This window comes from Ostrinia furnacalis, unplaced genomic scaffold, assembly GCF_004193835.3.
Source record: "Ostrinia furnacalis isolate ACB-3 unplaced genomic scaffold, ASM419383v2 OfSCF7013, whole genome shotgun sequence".
Classification (NCBI taxonomy): domain Eukaryota; kingdom Metazoa; phylum Arthropoda; class Insecta; order Lepidoptera; family Crambidae; genus Ostrinia; species Ostrinia furnacalis.
The window spans coordinates 944,483-963,303 of NW_021137252.1; the positions used below are offsets into that span (position 1 = coordinate 944,483).

At 39.2% G+C, this 18,821-nt stretch overlaps 1 protein-coding gene across 1 annotated transcript in view; it reads left to right on the plus strand.

The window, feature by feature from the left end:
• Hasp (Hig-anchoring scaffold protein) overlaps positions 1–18,821 on the plus strand; it is a 140,302-nt gene that overhangs the window by 117,966 nt on the left and 3,515 nt on the right. Inside the window, exons 7-29 of the mRNA XM_028318794.1 lie at positions 370–546; positions 1,838–2,020; positions 2,334–2,513; positions 3,061–3,183; positions 3,524–3,635; positions 4,222–4,391; positions 4,686–4,777; positions 4,884–4,996; positions 5,084–6,079; positions 6,151–6,374; positions 6,585–6,698; positions 7,103–7,283; positions 7,364–7,443; positions 8,009–8,191; positions 8,635–8,761; positions 9,622–9,660; positions 10,232–10,410; positions 11,173–11,317; positions 12,294–12,412; positions 13,748–13,910; positions 16,790–16,950; positions 17,255–17,428; positions 18,396–18,590. Coding sequence (XP_028174595.1) covers positions 370–546; positions 1,838–2,020; positions 2,334–2,513; positions 3,061–3,183; positions 3,524–3,635; positions 4,222–4,391; positions 4,686–4,777; positions 4,884–4,996; positions 5,084–6,079; positions 6,151–6,374; positions 6,585–6,698; positions 7,103–7,283; positions 7,364–7,443; positions 8,009–8,191; positions 8,635–8,761; positions 9,622–9,660; positions 10,232–10,410; positions 11,173–11,317; positions 12,294–12,412; positions 13,748–13,910; positions 16,790–16,950; positions 17,255–17,428; positions 18,396–18,590 — 4,230 coding nt within the window. The remainder of the gene's footprint in view (positions 1–369; positions 547–1,837; positions 2,021–2,333; positions 2,514–3,060; positions 3,184–3,523; positions 3,636–4,221; positions 4,392–4,685; positions 4,778–4,883; positions 4,997–5,083; positions 6,080–6,150; positions 6,375–6,584; positions 6,699–7,102; positions 7,284–7,363; positions 7,444–8,008; positions 8,192–8,634; positions 8,762–9,621; positions 9,661–10,231; positions 10,411–11,172; positions 11,318–12,293; positions 12,413–13,747; positions 13,911–16,789; positions 16,951–17,254; positions 17,429–18,395; positions 18,591–18,821) is intronic.

The following is an 18,821-nucleotide window of genomic DNA, read 5'->3' on the forward strand; positions in this document are numbered from 1 at the left end:
CAATAATGATCCTTAATATCTCCAGTCGTCAAACTTAAAAAACAAAAGACCTTTAATATAGCTACGCATGTATCAAAGTTTTGGTAATGTGTAATAGAAGTCAATAGGTTAGGAAGTATTTCCAGCCCGCTCATGCGGCGAGCCAGGCAACGTCCCCCACGGATGGGTGACCGCAGACTGCCATACCTTCGGCTGCCGAGCCGTAGTCCAATGTGGCCAAGGCTCCTAGCTGATCAAGAATGCCTTTCTATGTTTTACCTTCCCTAACAATCATGTATAATAGACACCTGTACGATAGAATAAGATAGGATAGAAATTAGGACAGATACATGTTAGACAAGGAATGTAAAACCTCATCGTTACCTCCAGCCCGCTCTTGCGGCGAGCCAGGCGACGTCCCCCACGGATGGGTGACCGCAGACTGCCACACCTTCGGCTGCCGGGCCGTAGTCCAATGTGGCCAAGGGTTCGAACTGGTTGGGAAAGCCGAACGCTACTGCCAGTCCGACGGGGCCTGGGCCCCCAAGGAGCTGCCTACCTGTGTCCGTAAGTAGACGATGTGATGATGAGCAGTTTTGATGATGAGTCTGATCTGGAGCAGTGATCAGTCTTGGATTATACCAGTTTTTTTACAAACCGTTTCATACCCTTTAAGATACACGGATTCAATGATGATTTTAAGGAGAGCCTCTACGATTTATCAGTGTATTTTTATGGCGTTCAAAGTTTTAATTTCGGTTGTTTTAGTATAGAGATCTTTTACTTTATTGATGTTTCTTAAACTTTAATATCAAAAGAATGTTCTTGCAGACTCATTATCAAAACTATTGGAACATTTTGAAACTAACGCAAAACTTGGCATTGCTTCGTGACAATGTAGTTGCCGATCAGTGTCGTCTATCATTTGGAATGTTGCATGGTTTTTCGGATTTTGTGGATTTTTCAAGTGTCTACATAATTGTTATACGATGACTAGTTGGCATGTAAAGCTTGGTACTTGGCTATTATCATGGCTATCATTGAGCAATACCATTGTCATGACGCAATTAGCAAATGGTTCTCCCACTAGGTCGATTTTTTTTAAATCAACATTAAAAACTTTATTAATTTCGTACTCAACATCATTACGGTCGAGTTTGATTGTTGAAATGTATAATTCATCACGACGAGTAAATTTGAATATTTTATTCCAAATTGAAAGTGTGATTTCTTTGACATTTAGACCGCAAACCAGTGGGACTTCCATTAAAGTTAGATGTGTTTTAATGAAATGTTTTAAAAATCTTTTTTCTCCTTTCCTGCTGCTGAATAGAAGGAGGAGAGAAGGACACAGTTTGAATCGATCATAACATTATGTAGTGTCACAAATTTGTTATTAAACTATATTAGTTGTTATTACTATAAAGTTCTATACAACTACGACTTTCCTAAATTAAGTAAAAGTCAAAACATTATTATGGCCATGATAAAATAATGTCAAAAATACCTTTACTGCCTATATAGCCAACAATACTTGTAGCTATATTTACGTAGATGATATACTAATATTCTTTAAGTAGTGAAGCCTTTAATCGATGTTGAAATTGCAAGAATTTATTGTAAAGAATTTCATAACTTTATCTTATACTATGCTGTAGCGAAATAAAGACAAAAAATTAAATGATTGTTTCATTTACTGCATGCTTCGTTTCCTCTTGCATGTGAATTTTCAGCTTTACTAATCATATAGTTTCATTGATGTCTTCTGAGTATTAATATCGTGATTCAGCAACTTTTGCCAGCGCCATCTGTGATTTAAATGGAGAGTTACGTTAAAGTGACGCGTGTCGCCATCTAGTGGTCACTCAGGTGCAGTGCCCGCCGCCGGAAGCGCCGCGGCACGGCAAGGCAGTGTACACATCGTGCGCTTACAACTCTGTCGTGTCGTACGAGTGCAAATATGGGTACAGACTGGTCGGGGATGCGACGAGGAGATGTGGAGCGGACAAGAAGTGGTCCGGGGCGCAGCCTGTGTGCAAAGGTGAGATTTAAATAAATATCTCAAGATATTAAAGAGAGGATTGAAATCTCTCACAGAATCTTTATCTCAGGCGCGTCTGACCAAAACATTGCGTAAATTGCGTTTCTTTCCAAAAAAGCATTTAAAATTTAATTAATTTATTGGGATGGACAAACTTTCATCCCCTTAGTTCCTTTTAACATTTATGTTTGCTACATCAGGTAGCAAAATATCCAAGGTATGCTGCTAGGTTTCATTTATATCTTTGACAAAATTTATTTAAAATCAACATAAAAGAGATACAGTTCGAGTTACAAAGCATGAATATTTTCAGAAATCAACTGTGGTCACCCCGGTCAACTATGGAATGGTTGGCTTGAAAACATTTCTTCGGGGACTGGTTTGGGGGCATCTATCATCTTCAGATGCCAGGATGGCATGAAAATGGAAGGCAACGGGTCAGCGATATGCCAGAGCGATGGCACTTGGAGTCACCCTTTGCCGATGTGTTTAGGTAAGGCATAATTTCCTTCATATAATACTCATCTTAGTTTGGTTAATTTTTTTTTTAAGATTATTAGCAATTTGTATTACCCAAATTACTAATAGTCCCATTAGCCCCTCGTGGTAAGCTAAATGAGCTTGTGTTACGAGTGGGCTCACCACAATAGTCGAGCGGCGCGGTGGGTTTCTAACCCGCGTTCCTCATTCGCGTTCAATTATGCATGTAGTAGCAAAGTAATTAGTTGCACATGAAACTCCTCTCTGTCAATATGTTTAGAGCCTTCTACCTTACTATTTTGTGTTTTAACTGAAAACAAAAAGGCATCAAAAGCCTTTGAAAAAATCAAACGTTTTACGATCTGTCTACAACGTGCTACTTAACTGCGCACCTTGCTGGAATGCGACTCTTCCTCCCATTACCCGCACACCTCCCCGCGTTCGTCCCGTCCGTACCTGAGCGTCTATGTGACGTCACGCTGCCAGGTACGCAGTTAACTCGACCACGTTGTATGTTATTATTGCTACAAATAATAAAAGGATAATAACATTAATTTCAGCGCCCTGCGTGGTACCACATGTGTCTCAAGGACGTGTAGTATTGGTTGAGAACAAGACCGGAGAAAATGAAACACAAGAAGGGAACACCCAGATAGTCGGCAGTTCCTCTATGGTGCAACATGGTAAGCATCACCAAACCAATTCACCACCATATACGAGTGAGACAGATTGGCAAACAACGTTGAATACACCATACATTTGTTTTCGAAAGATTGAGATGAAATCTACAAACCTTGAAAACAGTAATATTTTTGGAAGGTGTTAAAATAATATCCAAAATCAAACCGGTAACCTAAATACCCCAACCACTTATTTCTCCAAGAAGATAACATAATATTTAACTGGATCAAAAAGCTGAAATTCGTATTTTGTAACATTTCCATTTTACATCCAGCAGTAAACTACTATTAGGGTAAATCGATGATAATGATGATGAATACAGTCTAATATGTTCTTTTCCAGGTGAAATAATAGTAGTGGACTGTGAAAAGAACTACGAGTTTCCCTCGAACAATGCTGCGGTCACCTGCAATAATGGCACCTGGACGCAGATACCTAGATGTCAACCTGCCAGGTAAAGCCTTTTTCTATGGTTCTTTACACTCATTATCCTTTTAGGTTCCCATAAATCCAAGCCTTTATTTCCCATTGGGCACTCTGGGCAGGAACTTACGGCCCTGCGATTGATGGGAGCCCCCCTGTCTGCTCTCAAAAAACCTGTGAATACCAAATATTATGAGTAATCGCTTGACTTACTTGACTTAAGGTCCTGTGTACCCTAGATGGGGCAGAGGGCGTCCGCAACAGTCCTCCATCGCGTTCGGCCTCTCGGTTTTTATAAGGGGTTGCAATCCAGAGCTTGCTTAAGGACTGGGGTCTCTTCGAAGAGTGTGGCCGATCCAGTTCCACTTGCGGCACTTGTGTAATCGCAAAAAAAATGCATTATCCTTCAAGGCCCGCGAATCTAGACACAATAGATAATAATCAATTGTTATGACATTAATGAATGCCGTCTGGGACTCAAGCGGTTAATTAACAATTTCTGTGACTTTTTAGGAAAAGTCCTTCTTGATTCATAAATGCCTAGGGCCACCAGTATATTATTAAGACGGCCCTATCTAAGTGTGAAAGTCAATGTCCTCCTTAATTTACATTTTCAGATGCAAGAGAATGCCCCGAAATCCTCGTAATGGAATGGTGATAGCACCCAAAACAGAACATGGTATGAAGGCTCGGTTCAGATGTAAGGACGGCTTCGAGCTGAAAGGGAATCCAATCGTGGTCTGTTCCTTTGGGAACTGGAGCGGGGAAGCTCCGAAGTGTGAAGAAGGTACGCTGAGAGTAAAGTCCGGTCGCCGAAGAGATAGAATTTCGTACAATGACCCCAAGCTACCCATCCTTATCGCTCACGCGTAATTATAATGCTGTCACGCTCGCTAACGGGCGGCCGCAGTGTGAGTGTGCGAGCTTGAGGTCACTGTACGAAATTCTATCTGCTCAGCGACCGGACTTTATCTTATTTACTTCTTGAAGTGGTATGGCTAATTTGTGTTCTGCACTGGTGAGAATATGATCCAAAATTCTTGTTTACTTTTTAAGTATATTTGCTTTCTTTGCCTTTCAGTATTCTGCCCATTCCCCGGTTACATAGTCAATGGAAAAGTACTCCTCGTTGGAAACATGGGCCTGTATGACTATCGACCATACGTCAAAAAGGTAATTTGAGCCTTGTTTCTTTGTTTTAAGATTCAAAAACAATGAACATTATAAACATGATAAATCACTTGCTTAAAAAGTTGGTATTTATAAAGTAACATTGCAGGTGGTAAACAATAAACAGATCATGTATGAATGTGAAAAGGGATACGTACTGTCAGAGGGTCCCCCAGGTGCCACTTGCGTTGGTGGCCATTGGAGTCCTAGAGAATTACCAAAGTAAGTTAATGACTTTAATGTGACATCTTCCTTTGATGCAGTGGTTCATAAAATTGTAAAAGAATAAGCATTATGATTGCCTTTTAGGTGCACTCTATACCAACACCCACGCATAAGATGGAGTCGAAGGCGCCGTTCCATCACAGAACCTGAAATCCGACATCGAAGGTCAGCGTATCTCCGTCAATACTACACCAATATTAGACGCCGCACGGACCCTACACAGCAATACATAGATCAGCTATATGACAAATACAACCATGACACCCAAAAACCTACGCTACGCCATGCAAATTTTAAACTAATGAAGAAATACGACTCAGGGTTTGAAGAAGACCTATCAACTGGTACAGGACATGAAGGCAAAGATGACGAAAACTACCCAACAGCTGTTTACACTGTTTACAACGTTCATGGAGAACCTATAGGACACAGACTATATTCTTACCAACCTGTATACGAACCTGAAGATGATGAAATAGTTGATAACGTCAATACATCTGAGTACGAAGATTCAGATGAATTTGATGACCTCTCACATGTCACCGTTCTAAAGGGAGGACTCTTTCCAGATCATAGAAACGACAATAGCATTAACGCTGAAGATATAAATAAACTGAAACATGATTATTTTGAACGATACGTCGATAAACGAAGAAAAAGGTTTTCAAATGCGAAAACCAGCGAAGAAACTAAAAAGGATATAAATTTAGAACTAGAAGCTTCCAGCACGCTTCAGGTGACTACAAGTACACCAGACAAAGCAAAAAAGTCCAGGATTAAACGATTTGTAAATATAGAAGAATCTGATAGGGAAATATGGACTACAAGTCCTGGCGCCGTAGGTGCGGAATCATCTGTATCGACGAATGAAGTTGAGAACGATTTTTTAAAAGTGATACCATTAGATTATAATACTCATAATGAGACTGAAAAGGAATATAATAAGGAATTGGCTCTAATACCGCTACAGTATAATAATACGAATTCTACTGAGGTTGATAATATTTTAGATAAGCGAGACAAGAGGACGAGTAGAAAGACTGATAGACTGAATCAAACGACAGCTACTGTACCAAAATCGTGAGTTAACAAAAGTAATGAAATAAATTAATATATCAAATACTTTTCACTAATTCTAACGTCTTTTACAGAGGTCGTGAAAGCAAAGGTAGGCTTCGGCAACAGCAAACCGATGGCACTGAAGAAGCAAGTTCAGAAACGAAAGAAATCATCGAAGGGGCAGCTCAAGGGAATCAAACTGAGAAGGGCAAGAAGGGAAGACCGAAGAGCCCTTGCGAACCGATAGAGAGCGAACCTTACGTGAACATAGAGATTGTGAAGTATGGCCGAGACCCAAACAATACCTTTAGCTCTGGTAAAAACGATTGTATATTAATTTAGAATTTGATTTAGATTTATCCGAAAATTCTTATAATTCCAAATTACTTTAGGCAGGTAATTGTTTCTGATATAGTTTGGAATCGACTCTAGCCAGAGGTTGAAGGCTAGTAAAGTCTGAAAATCTACGAAAAACAGAAAATACTTATTTTACCAAAAAATCTCTAAAACTGGCTTATTTCTACAGGCACTATCGTCAGAGTGGCTTGTGGTAAAGGCTACGGACTGAATTTGGAACCAAACGCTACAGCCAAATGTGTTCGGGGAAGGTGGAAGCCAGAGAAACCGAAGTGCGAAATATGTAAGATAATATTTATTTGTTTGTCTAAATTAGGTGCCTAAGAAAAACCATTTGGACTTAACAAAAATGTAATCTTTGTCTATAGCTTTTAGTATAATATGTCTGAAATTAACTCTTGATATTGAATTGATTATATTATCTGTAAAGAATGACGTGATTTTCAACTTTTTTTCATGTCTAATTTTTAATTTGCTCGCTTTCCAATTACAAAGAATGCCGCTTGGAATTAGAATGGCATTCGCATTGGGTAAAACTAAAATCTTTACACTATTGCATTGGAATGATGACCCTTCGAATGCGCATGATTTTACAGTTACAAAACCTGGATTATTCCAACCAATATCCTCAAATCTAAGAATAGGAAAAATGGGAATAGTAAGTGTCATTTTTTTTGTGAATTGTAGTGCCCTGTCACGTGCCTTCGACAGAATATGGGATATACACAATGCCTTCCGACCCCGGCCATCTGATGACGGCCAGCCAAGTACTAGGATCATCGGGACTTACTCATGGAGAGGAGAAAGAATTGAATGAAACTGATCCAGTACCCAATGGGCAGGTCATCCACTTCTCTTGTGAGTATGGGTAAGTTATTGCTTGTTACTTGGGTTTTTTGGCGATTTTGAGATGAAGCAAAATTTAAAGGGCCAATTTGTAACTTTCAGGTACAACGTCCAAGGTCCAACCAATCTTCGCTGCTGGCTTGGGGAGTGGGCTGTTACAAGCATGCCAGAATGTGTGGCAGGTACTGAAGAACCTTTGCGTTTTGAATATAACCTTTTCCTTTTCTAAAGTATTATCTTTATCAGTCTACTGATCATAGCAAAGTTGACTTACCTAGGTACTACCTACTTTTATTATTTCTGTCCACCACACTGAACAAATATTTTAACTGCTTTAAGGATGCAGTTACCAGTTAGTTAAATAGTAGAGTGAATTGTCTTCTTTCTAGTAAAATGACGTTATGTGAAAAGTTATTTCACGCATTATTTCTTACACACAACTACTGAGGAAGCTAATATTGTTCAATGCAATTGGTCCAAACTGTATGTTCTCTACTAATCTTTTCTGGTTGGAACACGAATGTTGACGAATTATAAACGAACGTTTATAATTCGTCAACATCATCGTTTTCTTTATAATGCTGTTACTCCAGTTTTATGTGTTATAGATCTATTGTATTTTTGTAACACATTGTGATATTTGTCTATGTCGCTGTAATGACCTAAATAACAAAAAATCTCTCCTTTTCGTTCATTTCCTGGTACATTGTCCAAAATTGAATTGTTCTTTCTTTCCTTCTTCATCAGCTCCCTGCGAACTCCCCCTCTTACACGGCGCGACTTACGAAGCAGGCTACCGAGCTGGTCTGACTGTAGCCCATGCATCATCAGTCAACATAGCGTGTGAGGCCGGTCGGTCGCCGCCTGCCACACTGAACTGCCACTTGGGGCGACTGCAGCCGACTGTGCATGACTTCTGCCGGCCTTTAGGTAAGTGTAGATAATCAAATTCATTCATCTTCATCATTTCAGCCGTAGGACATCCACTACTGAACATGGACCTCCCCCAATGATTTCTATAATGGCCGGTTGGTAGCGGCCTGCATCCAGGTCTTGCAACCTTTATGAAGTGAAATCACTGGGGGGAGGCCCCTATGGCTGAAATGATGACGATGATTCCAGGTGGTTTATGATGGGACTATTTTTGATTCCACTATTATTGGAGAAAATGTCATCACCACCACATAAAATTTCTTCAATAAGGACCCTACTTTGGATATTATAATGTGTGTCAATGTTCTGTGCTCGTAGTCCTAAAAAGATACTCGTAAGTTCTCAATGTCCTCAATAATGTAGGTAACCTTTTGCACATGATTTTTACTAAGATGAAGGCTACTTTTACTAAGATTTGATGATGATGATAATGTTTACAGCCAATTTGTCCCGACCTCGACCAACATCCGAGTACCAAAGTGGGTCTGACATCGTCAGGGAAGACATATCGGAACTGGAACCTGATTTAGATGGGAAAACTGTCACAGAATGTGGACCACCAGCTAGGTAACGAAAACTCACAGAATTATCACCTACCCTACATCTTTTAACCCTCAAACAAAGATTTAAAGCAACAAAAAAATTATAAATTCTCGTTCTTGTGTCAATGTCGATTTTGTCAAAGCTTTCATTGTAGCTTATGTGTGTTATGTTATTTGATAACATCTCATTCGGAGATACCGCAACATTCATGTGTTTTGGGCTGACTTTTCCGGTGCTTATCTAATTAGCTACGGTCTAATTGGTTTACTCATCATCTATCACAATTACTTCCCTTATATTTTAATCTGCACATCCATCCATCACTGACTTATTAGATATCTAAAATGTGATTTTGGCAGTCCTCTGTCTAAGTAGGCATGTGCTGAAATGATAAATTGCTCGTACCATCAACTCACTGTCGATTTTGATTGGAGGGAAGGAGTGTAGCAAATAATAATATGCTGAAATGTCCACAAAGTTTACAGTCAACAAACTAACAGTCACATCGTTTAATATGACCGATAAAACACAATTATATTCTAAAGAACTTAATTGTCTTTGGATGGATGTATACTGAAAGCGATTGCTATAGATGCTGAGTTGCACAATTCGACAGCAACTTCCAAAAGACACTGGAAAAGTGAACTAGCCCATGTGCTTTGAACGCATTCAGTTAATTTTCCGTTTCGTTTATTGTTTATTTTGCTATTGTATGGTGTATTGTAATCGTCTCTGGTAAGTTGTTCTCAAAACTACCAATTTTGATAAGAATTTGACAACAACTTACCAAGATGGCATCGTCCACTTATAAAGGATGAGGAGTTACAAAAAAATAATGGTTTTTGCAAAGAGTCTGCGTTTCTTATTTGCTGGCTGGATGATAGGCTGAAGGGAACACAGGCCTTCAGGGATGCGAAGCCCTGGTGAGAGCCTTATAGGTTCGGACTTTTGCTTATTTAAAATCTTCATCATATTTCTGATCATCACCACAACTTCGTCATCAATATCGATAACATCACCATTATGATCACCAACTATTTGGGCTCATCCATCTTTCCGACTTTTTCAAACACTTTTTTCTTACTGTTTCTTATAAAGAAACTTTTTCCTCATAAACAATAGGTCTTCAAATCCTCAGAAGGCAGGGCTTAGTTATTGTGTAGGTTCATATAAAATGTTTTTATGTATGTCTGTTCAGTCAGCTGTTTGTATGGCCGTGGTTTTGGCTTTTTATGTCTTGGCCAAGCTTAATTTTTGTTGCTCAACTTTTTGATACATTTCTTCTTGGTGTTTAGTGCATGCTGTCGAGACGTGTTTTATATTGTCATTTATAGAATTTCAACAAATTTTTTGAGACACTTAAATCTTCTAAAAATGAAATCTTGATGGACATAAAAAAATAAAACATCCTAAGGACTTTATTTCAAGCTTTCTTTACTAACTTCATTCAAAATGATATCAAAACCTTGAAAATTTCTCCCAAACATTCCTCAGGGTCCAGGGAACTCTGATATATCGAGATGGAGCCGAAGTCAATGGCACCATGGGCATGGAGGGATATCCCCATGGAACTGAAATAACGTTCAGATGCATAGCATCAATTATGGGTGAAAAAACAACATGGAAGTTGATATGCGAACACGGAAACTGGGTTGGGAAAAGTTTCAATTGTGGTAAGTGTCCTGAGTTTTGTTTACATTTCTTTATTTCTAAATTAGATACATCATCATCTTGCATCTTACGTTATCTAGCTGGACGTTCTACGGTATTTCCCAATTAAAATATTAAAATAAATAATCCGGTTTAATTGTCTTTAAATAATTTTAAAGTCATGAATTTTCTATAATTATTACCTACGCACCTAAATGAACTTAATTTATAAGTTTTTTTACTTCAAGTTGATACCTACTAATATCGGCTGCTATTTTTGAAATAGCAATGTTGCAGCTAATGAACTGTAAGCTATAATAATTATGCTAGTATGTACCATGTTTGGCTCATAGGTTGATGGTAGAATAAATCAATATGGACTATGTTAAGCGCTGTCATTAGCATTTATCTAAGTATAGCAATTATTATTGTCATTTAGTATGATTTAGTACGATGCTGTAATTACCTATTGCACTGTCATGGTGTCTGCAGAATACCAACGTTATGGCTTCATATTGAGCAGAGACCACTAGTGCAACATTTTCATTTTTTATTTTCTTTTATATGGTAACAAATAAACATTTTTTTCTTTTTTTAATTAATGCAAAAGCACTGTTTAATACCCAATTCAGCACGAGACTATACACGTTCATAATCGTTCGTTCAGCCAAATGACGTCCACAGCTGGACAGGCCCTCAATTATTTCCACAATGACCTGTCCTATATTGTATTGTTACTTACAAAATATGTTTTTCTCACACATAAGAGGAGGACTTGTTTGCAGAGGAGCTGGAAGCCCAAAGCGAGGAGTTGCTGAACAATAACAGCTGCACGTTCAGGAATGAAGAGCCTCATGTCGTCTCTTTCTACAACGACATGCAGATCACTGAGACGGTGGACTTCCCGGCTGGCGCTGTTATTGTGTCCAGGTAAGGAATTTTACAACCAATGTGTGTTACCAGTGATAACTTATGGCTCGGAAACGTGGCCTCTCACTGTAGGCCTTATACAGAAACTCAAAGTTGTATGCTTGGTGTTTCTTTGCGAGATCGAATCAGAAACGAGGAAACCCGTAAACGAACTAAAGTCACGCAAGCAAGCTGAAGTGGCAATGGGCAGGGCACATAGTACGCAGAACTGACGGCCGATGGGGCAGCAAGGTTCTGGAATGGAGGCCGCGTACTGGAAAACGCAGCGTGGGACGTCCACCTACAAGGTGGAACGACGACATCGTAAAGGTAGCAGGGAAGCGCTGGACGCAGGCTGCTACCAATCGATCAACGTGTAAAGCATTGGGGGAGGCCTATGTTCAGCAGTGGACGTCCTATGGCTGAAATGATGATGATGATGATGGTGAAGGCATTTAGTAGCTTAAGTGTTTGTGATAGGAGTGATTTTGCAATAACAGCTGCACGTTCAGGAACGAGGAGCCTCATTTCTCTTTCTACAATGATATGCAGATCACTGAGACGGTGAACTTCCCGGCTGGCGCTATTATTGTGTCCAGGTAAATTAGAGCTGAGTGGCTGAGTGGTTGTGATATGAGTTCTTTTGCGACAAAATTGACCATAAAATGGTTTGATATTAATGAAAAGTATTTTTTTCCTTATTATGTGGCAAAATATACTCGTAACATTGGTTTGGGCCCATGTCTGAAAGGCCTATCTCTTCTCTTTTAAAAACAGGGACAGAGACACTCAAAGTCATATCTTTTTATCTTCCCAGTCCGATTTTAATACTTGTGTAACGTGGATATCGAAAAGGCGACTAAGGAACAAATATGCGAACATCAGGTCTCCCCAACCCGTCAGTCTGAATTGGAAGTATTCTTAGTCCAAATCCTCCATTTCTACCTCTTGATGAGGATCGTGCTGTGAAGACTCAATGACCTGATGATGATTCCAGATGCAGCGACATTGGGAAGTACGCTATGACGGGGTCACAAGAGCGCAAATGCATAGGCGGGTCGTGGGACGGCGCTAAGCCCACCTGCTTCGGACTCAACCAAGAAAACGATTATGCCAGTAAGTATTAATCCAAGTATTTTTAAGTTAAGCAGATGTCCTAGATGATTCAGTCCAAGTTTCAATTCTATTGAGATCGCCACTATGGTTTCTGAATGGAGGTTTTCAGCTATGGCGTGCTCGTTTTTTACTAAAGTGTGAACATTACGTTCGTCTAAAGTTAGTCTCCGAGTCCTGCATCTATTATAACAGGGGTGGCCAAGTGGTCGATCGCGAATATTAGTCCAGTCGATCGTGGCAAGGCAAAAACTACATGATTGTGTACTGTTTCGTTTAAGATTTCAAGAAGTATGTAAGTGATAGATAGCCCAGGGTTTCGTTAGTAAACAGTAGATCTTATGTCTAATCAAGTTGGCCACCCCTGTATTATAAAATGTGTAAAGTGTAGTTTATTTATAGGGAACGATATATCATCCAACCATTGCGCTGTCTTGGATCCAACTTGAACCAGTAAGTAGGTACTTAGCTCTTGTAACATAAATTGAGTTTTGAGTAACAGCACGGACTAATATTATCTCGTAACATACAAAATTACCTGTAATTTTGTACTCACGTTAAAAATGACCATTTTATTCCAGAGCGCCATGACTAACTGAGACAACAGGTTTAAATTTGACTCCCTTTCCTTTGAGGAAACAAGTTCCGCACTTACAGGTTCCTTATAAAGTTGGGGTCATTTGTGCTAACTGCACTCTGACAAGAAAGTTTTTATAAAATTTTCGTCTCTTAAAATAAACGTAATTCAGTTACTTAAGCTTGCAATCAATCAAATCAATCAAAATTGTTAAGCGATTTTATTCTGATTTATTCGGAGTTTCTTGAACAAGAAATAGCAGAAAAAATAATACACAATAATTTATTTTAAGCAACTTTTACTTTTTTTTAAAACTTTAACGACTGTAAACTTATTCATTTGAAAGTTTTTCATCTTAGCTAATAATAAATTAATCAAATTGTTTATGATTCGAAAATAGCAACACGCTTCAGAGAGCACTTATAGCTGTTACAGTTACCTATAGTTGCTACAGTCACAAATTGTAATTTAGCTAATTACTCAAATATTTATTGCTGACCATAATACACACATGTTTTTAGAAACATTAATGTACCTACCCTGTCGGGCACGCAACTTACGAATGAATATGTCACCTTAAAATTGTGAATTCCGTCAGATTTTATTTTAGTTAGATTACAAAATCATCCACTGTTAGTTTACAATCTCACGCGTTATATTATAAACTGACGGAGTTCACAATTTCACGTTGACAAATATAAATCCAGTGGCAGTGAATTAAAAAACCAAAGCTTCTTACAAACTTCCGCACATTGTTTCAGTGGAGAAGCCTCCAACGATCCTCTTCAGGCACTCCCAAGGTCCCATCGCGCAGACCAACGACGGGAAACTGCTGGTGTACCCTGGTACAGTGCTGCATATGGAGTGCCTCTGGATGAGGAGGTTCGGGAACCCTAAGTGGAATGTCACGCATCATTATCCTGAGTGAGTTTTAATATAAAATTTTCGCGTCATATAATTTCCAAGTTCTCCCGCGACCTTCACCAGATCTTCGTTCCACCAAGAGAGAGGTCCGCCCACACTCGTGAAACTCAGTAAAACTCATTTATTTCTGTAAGTAGGCTTTAAAAAAAGCACTTTTACACGTCCCAACTCAAGAACTTTTCTGCCCCAATTGCCATCAGCTCTACGAGCTATGTGCCCCGCCCATTGTGTATATGCGGGCTGCTGCGTATATCCTTGGGGAAGGCCATGTGCAGTTTGACTTCTTATTACAGAATAATACTCATAACGGCCATTCTCACGATTAGGCGTTCTCAGCCTAATTACCATATCATTTTTGAAATTTGGCTTAATTGACTTAAACGCATTTAAATATGAAACACATGAAAAGTACGAATTTAACAATCGTTAAGGCGTCAAATTATTCCAAGCGGTTTTCGCGTAAATGAGACCCAAAAATTTTATGGTCACGGTAATTAGATAAGGCTAATACTTATTCCAACGGTAATTAGAAAAAATATGTAAAATAGCAAGAAAACAATATCTTGCATTGATAAATTTGTATATAAATATATAGCGTCATAAAAAATGCTCTAGGTACACTTAATAACCCTTTGAAAAAAGGAAAACACTCATTTCTATTATTTATTGTATCAAGATATTTTCAGTATACTGCAATAATCGAGGCTATAACAGGAACACTTAGTTTTGCCCAGAAGGGGCTACGTGTCACATTTGATCAGAATCTTAATCATCATTTATTTGATTTCAATGTGATACAAACGATTTAACGTACAGATAATGGATCAGGAGATCTCACAAATTTGATTTTTCGGATATGCATAATTATGTCGAAAATTTTTTTAATGATTTAAGTGATTTTTTCTCTTTTTAATCTATCTGCGATCAGCCATCACCCATTATCAGATTAAATTGAATTTGCAATAATGACTGTTCCAGCTCAGCATATCCCATGATTTGTCACCTCGATTCTTTTATAATAAGTTTTCAGATTGATGCTATTCGCTTTCTCCTGAGCCTAAATGCAGAAGTCTTAGAATTTAGAAGGGATGCAGCAAATAGATTTCATGAGGGTCTAGTCTTTGGTTGTAAGCTTTACAGGATTTTCCACACCCTCTTTGACGTTTGGTATCACTTCAGTGGACTTTGTAAACCAAGGTTATTTTGAAAACGTTAAAGTATTTCTACATTTGCGAGGCTAAGTCGATGCCATAATATGCATTTGTATACAGTGTGAGTCACGTTAAAGTGTACATATGAAAATAGATGAAACTGGACCTATTTTTATCGACAAAAAAGAGGTCAAAAAATTTTTGAGATTTTTTTTTAATTTTTTATAGAATTTTTTTTCTTCAAATTACTTATTGTAAAGAAAACGTAATAACTTTTAAACTAAGCTGTATATCCTGATAAAATAAAAACAGTAATAATGCTAAATAACAGGCGATACTAAAAAAATACATAAAATACACAAAAAATGCCAACAAATAATAAAAAATGATACTTTTTGAAAAAAATCTGCTTAAAAATTCGTGTTTTTTTGGTTATTTTATAAATTTCTCCAAAAAATGCCCCTATAACCGGTGGTTTTTATTACTTTGTATTATTTTCTATCGTATTATCTTTGTAAAACCAAAAATCGCATGTCTCTATCCCTATCACAACATTTGCTATGATCGTTTGAACTAAGCCTCTCCGGGCGCGCCATTCAACGCTTCGTTAACAACAAAACTGAAAATGGCTCTAGATTTGTAATTTTGATAAAGACAAGTTAGATTTCAAATAAAAACAAAAGATTTCGAAGTAAAATAAGCATTTTAGTTAAAATTAAAATTGTCTCTACCTGTAGCGGAGAATAATGTTGTGGCAGGCCTTTGTTCAAACGATCATAGCAAATGTTGTGATAGGGATAGAGTATGAAGGCCAAAGTACTGAATCTTTTTAAATTAACAACGTGGATCTACCTTCAAAAATCGAGTATAAAAATAAGGACATGGTAAATAGAAAAATTGAAAACCAAAGATATGGTAATTATACTCTTACGCAATTCATCGACGGTACGCCAACGCAATAGACGTCTACTTGCTAACAGGTCTTAGAACTAACTAAGGGCTCGCGCCGCGCGCGTAAATGATGTGTCAAATATTATTATTTAGGCTTGTGTGCCCAAAAACAGAAAACGTCACGGGAATTAGGACTTTCGCTCGGACAAGCAGTTTTTTAATTCTAATTATTTACAGAATGGTTCTATTGAATAGATATTTTGCTATGCGTAAGACAATCTTTTGTACTCTTTAAAATGTTGAATGGAGTAAACCAAATCTATACGACATAAAAATTACAGCCAAGTTTTAACATTAAGTCGGTGTGCGGACGCGAAACGGTAATTAGAGAACAGAGGTTCATGAAATTAATTAAGTCACAAATACTTAAAATAGAGGCCTATGATTTAATGCACAACTGGATAGGGTTGTTAAGTAACATATAAAAATACTTGCATGTCTCTAATTTGTCATTTTTAACGATTTAACAGCCCGGACACGCAAAAACTAGCTCATCTGAGAATGGCCGATAACTTGACGAAGGCGACTTAAAGGGCCTAAAAAAGTTCTCTATTACGAAGACATCACATCTGTTGAGTCAAAGGGTGGAATCCCTATGAGTAGTAACAAAATAACGGTCAGTTATCACTACTAGCATTACGATGGAACTGATATCGTAGGTAGGATATGTCGCGAGAAGCACCAAGATGAGGGCAGCGCAGGAAATCCTTGAAAGAGTTGTCCAACTAGACATCTATTTGGTTAAAAAAACTCATTCTAGTATTGTTATATTTTCAGTTCCGACCGCAAATACCCTGAAGGCTGGACCACGGATCCTGGCAGGGACAGCCAGCTGGAGTACCGTCTGAGCATCTTGGGAGCCGTGAAGGAGGACTCGGGAATCTACCGCTGCGAGACCCCTGCCAGACAGAGTCACCACGTGGAGATTATAGTTGAGGGTACGTTTAAGAAGAATAGGTTATATGACTACATTAAAAATGTATTTTACTGATTTATCATTAGTAATGGTTGTAAAACAGTCAAGATCAAATAAAATCTTCTTGACCCTGGTTTGGTCCATCCAGTATTAACTATACAAATCCGGCTCGAAGGACCATATCTGGAATTTCTTTAATCGTGCAGAATATCATTGTTAAGAACATTATAATTAAACATGAAAATATTTTAGTCAGATACTGATAAAACTAAGTTTTAGTTATCTTTAATCAGTCATCATTGACATTAAAACTTAATTGTCTTTAGATGTCCATTGTCCTCCCCTGCCAATAAGACGCGGGCTGGTCGCCAGTGGACTGGGCACGAGACTCGGCATCGAGATCCGGTTCCACTGCGCCAATGGAAACGCGCTGTTAGGTGCGCACGCGCTGACGTGTCGCGCATCTGGCAACTGGAGCGCGCCTCTACCTGTATGCGAAAGTGAGTCTTATCAGAAGGGAATAAAGTCTAGTTTTCACTCCCTTCCTTTGACAATAAGAAGCAGGCTGGTGGCCAGTGGACTTGGCACGCGATTTTTCATCGAGATCCGGTTCCATTGTGCGAATGGAAATGCGCTGTTAGGTGCGCATGCACTGACCTGTCGCGCGTCTGGCAACTGGAGTGCGCCTCTACCTGTATGCGAAAGTGAGTTTTATAAGTACCGAACAAAGTCTTATTTTCACTAAAAGTCCCGAGCTGCATGGATCAACAGCCTTAAGACAACTGGCAGAGTAGCTTGATAAAGTGATCTTCTTCTTCAACTGTGCCAATGGAAATTCTTTGCTTGATGTGCACGCGTTAGCCTGTCACGCGTCTGGCAACTGGAGCGCGCCTCTACCTGTATGCGAAAGTGAGTCTTATTAGAAAGGAACAAAGTCTAATTTTCACTGACTATCTCAAGTAGGATAGGTCGAGGGTTCAAGAAGATAAATGGCAGTTGCTTGATCAAAATCTAAGAGTGTACTGCAACAGCTGACAGATGATGATGATGCTCCACGGAGTAAATATTCTGCAACACGTGTCGTTACGTTATACGTCAGAATTCTTGCTACGTGACATTTTTCTTGTCGCGCTATTACGGGTGAAAACACCCTATATCGGTCCCTATTAGAGTAGGCGCACACCGTTGATTTTTAGTTGGCCGATAGTTGTGCCCGATTTTAATTTGTATCGGAAGAATCGGCCAAATCGAATCGGCGTAGTGTGCGCACTCCCATACATGCCCATACTGATCAACTGCCCGACTAAACTATCGGCCGATGAAAAATCAACGGTGTGCGCCTACTCTTACCCGAAAATGCTAGGCATTCACAAGGCGTCTTACAGAAGTACTAGTTTAGGTATTCTTAGAGATTTTTCCGATAAATGAGAAAAGCAACTTATTTTAATACTAAAATTCTCTTTTAAGGCGTAGAATGCGGGGACGTGGTCCACGACACACCACTACACGAAGGGGAGAGGCGCCCCCGAGTGGCGGTGGTGTCACGTGGTGTAGGGGGCCGCGCGGCTTTCTCGTGCCCCCCAGGGTGGGCCCTCAGTGGGGCCGCCGAGACTGTCTGCTTACCAGCCGCGGACTGGGCCAGACCCTTCCCTGTTTGTAGAGGTAAGTCTTACAGTCTCGATATTTGTGACGACATTTATGACATTCAAAAGTGTGATCTTGCAAATGTTGTGAATGACATGTGAGGTGGGGGGCCAAGCGGTCTTCTAGTGCCCCCCGGGGTGGGCCCTCAGTGGCTTAAGAATAGAATGAATGTGTTGTGAGCAAGGCCCTGCTAGTTTCACTGAAACCGAAGAAGCCAGTTAAACTCCTCCACGAAGGGGAGAGGCGCCC